The following is a 2,224-nucleotide window of genomic DNA, read 5'->3' on the forward strand; positions in this document are numbered from 1 at the left end:
AAATAAAAATCTACTACTTTGACAATATTCCTATGATCTAATTCTCTTAATACTTTAATCTCTCTTAATATTTCTAATGGATATCCATCAAAATCACGTCCCATCAATGACTGATCTCCTAAATTGAATTGCTTTACTGCAACCTTTTTGTTTGTTACACCATCTGTTCGTAATGTAACTTCTCCATATGAACCTCCTCCTAATTTGATTCCATCTTTCTTAAATCGTCTATTTTGAATTTCATAATAAATGTCAGTTATAGTTGGTTCTTCTTCCATTTGCATTCTGATTCTATAACTTCATAGTTCTTTTTTCTCTCTTTTTTATTTGGCTTATTTTTTCTAATGTTAACTACTTCTTTTTCATTGAAATACAATACAACTATTATATAAAACCCCTCTTTTCATTCTTCATCTTTTGTCTTTTACATATTACTTATAACTCAAAAGATGAACCCAAAATAAATTAAATAACACCAATTTAATTTCCCCAAAACACTGATGAATACTAGATATGAACATATTCAATATAATGAAGACTATAAGGTATTTGGTTTAGTACTTAAAATTAAATTATAAAAGAAAGTGGAAAAGAAGAAACGGAAAGAAATTTAAGTTAAAAAGTAATATCAGGGAAAGAAGTGTAACTTCTTTCTATTAACTGAATCATGTAATCCACATCAAAAGCTCCACACATTTCACGAATTGAATGCATAGAAAGCATTGGATTACCAAGGTCTATAGTTGTCATTCCAGTTGTTGAAGCAACGTGTGGACCGATTGTTGATCCACCAATAATACTCTGTTTAAGAACAAATGTCTGAGTAGGAATATCTCCAGCAGCTTTAACGACCATTGCACGTAATAATCCATCAGACATATACTTCTGTCCGCAATGTTCTTTTAAAACTGGTCCACTATTAAGTCTTATTGGATGATTTTTTTCCATTACATCAACAGTAGGATGAGAAGCGTGTGCTCCATCAATTGATAAAACGACTGATTTTGCATAAGCAACATAAATTGATTGGATACTTTCATTATTAAAAAGAATAGAATGAATACGGTTAATGGTATTTGTTAAAAAAACACTTTGTGCACCTCTTCTATTTGTTGACCCAATTTCTTCATTATCAAATGCCACAAACATATCAATTTGTTGAGAATTTTGGTTATGTTGTTCACTAGAGAAGAATCCTTGTAATGATGTGAAAACACCGTTTAAATTATCAATCCCTTGACCAACAATATATTTATTTAAAGATAATAATGATGCAGGTTCACAATCACAGAGACAAAGGTCAGTTGAAATAATGTCTTTTACATCTACCTTTAATTGGATAGCAATTTTATTTAGAAGTAAGTCATATGCAGAAATTTTCTTTGATGCTGCTTCTGAACATACAGCAGAGAGATGCTTGTCCTTGTCGATTATGTATTTTCTTTCAGTGTCAAGATGGATTGCTAATCCACAAATTCTAAACAACGGCTCCTTGATTGAAACAATACGCCTTTCTCCATTAGTTAGAATAACTCTTCCAGATATTCCTAAATCACGGTCAATCCATGTATGCCAAATTCCACCACCATAAACTTCACAAGAGACTAGTGCAAGGTTATTCTTTATTAAATCAGGATATGGCTTTAATTTTAAGAAAGGAGAGTCAAGGTGTGAGCTTGTAATAAAAATCCTTGATGTGGCATTTGCACTATTTGTTCTGAATGCGATCAGACTGCTATCGTCTCTAACAAGATAGTACTTTTTATGAAGCTCAAGGTTCCAAACCTCATTTTCTTTAAGGTGAACATAACCAGCAGATTCAAGTCTTTTCTGGACAGTTTGACAAGCAACAAATGGAGATCCTGAAGCCTCATTTAAAAAATTGATGAAGTCTTTAGCTGAAGATGACATGATACAAAGTTTTAAGATTTTTCTTTTTTTATTTTTCTTTTTTTTTTTGACTTTATCAGTAAATTTCATTTTATTCAAAGCAATAAATATTCACCACAGCAATAAACTTAAACACAGCACCAGTGCCTTCTCTTTGTCTTTGTAAGTTATCTGGACAATGAAAAAATAGGGTTTGAAAGAACTATAAAAATAAGAGAAGAAAAAACATAACCAAATAACAAAAAATGAGTGATACTGACAACGCTAATAAAGAAATTAAATCATATGAACACCCTGAAGAAGTACTCTCAAAAAAGAAACAAAAGAAATTGGC

The 2,224-nt window shown here is 31.0% G+C and overlaps 1 protein-coding gene across 1 annotated transcript, besides 1 other annotated feature; it reads right to left on the bottom strand.

The window, feature by feature from the left end:
* Positions 1–615: 615 nt before the first annotated feature.
* EDI_155340 (uncharacterized protein) lies at positions 616–1,980 on the bottom strand (the record flags this gene model as incomplete). The annotated part of the gene is made up of 1 exon (XM_001741083.1): positions 616–1,980. The coding sequence occupies one exon, from the start codon at positions 1,978–1,980 to the stop codon at positions 616–618; it is 1,365 nt and encodes a 454-aa protein (XP_001741135.1).
* Positions 1,929–1,959: a microsatellite.
* Positions 1,981–2,224: the final 244 nt, after the last annotated feature.

Source organism: Entamoeba dispar, genomic scaffold (assembly GCF_000209125.1).
Source record: "Entamoeba dispar SAW760 scf_1105229463531 genomic scaffold, whole genome shotgun sequence".
Classification (NCBI taxonomy): domain Eukaryota; phylum Evosea; order Mastigamoebida; family Endamoebidae; genus Entamoeba; species Entamoeba dispar.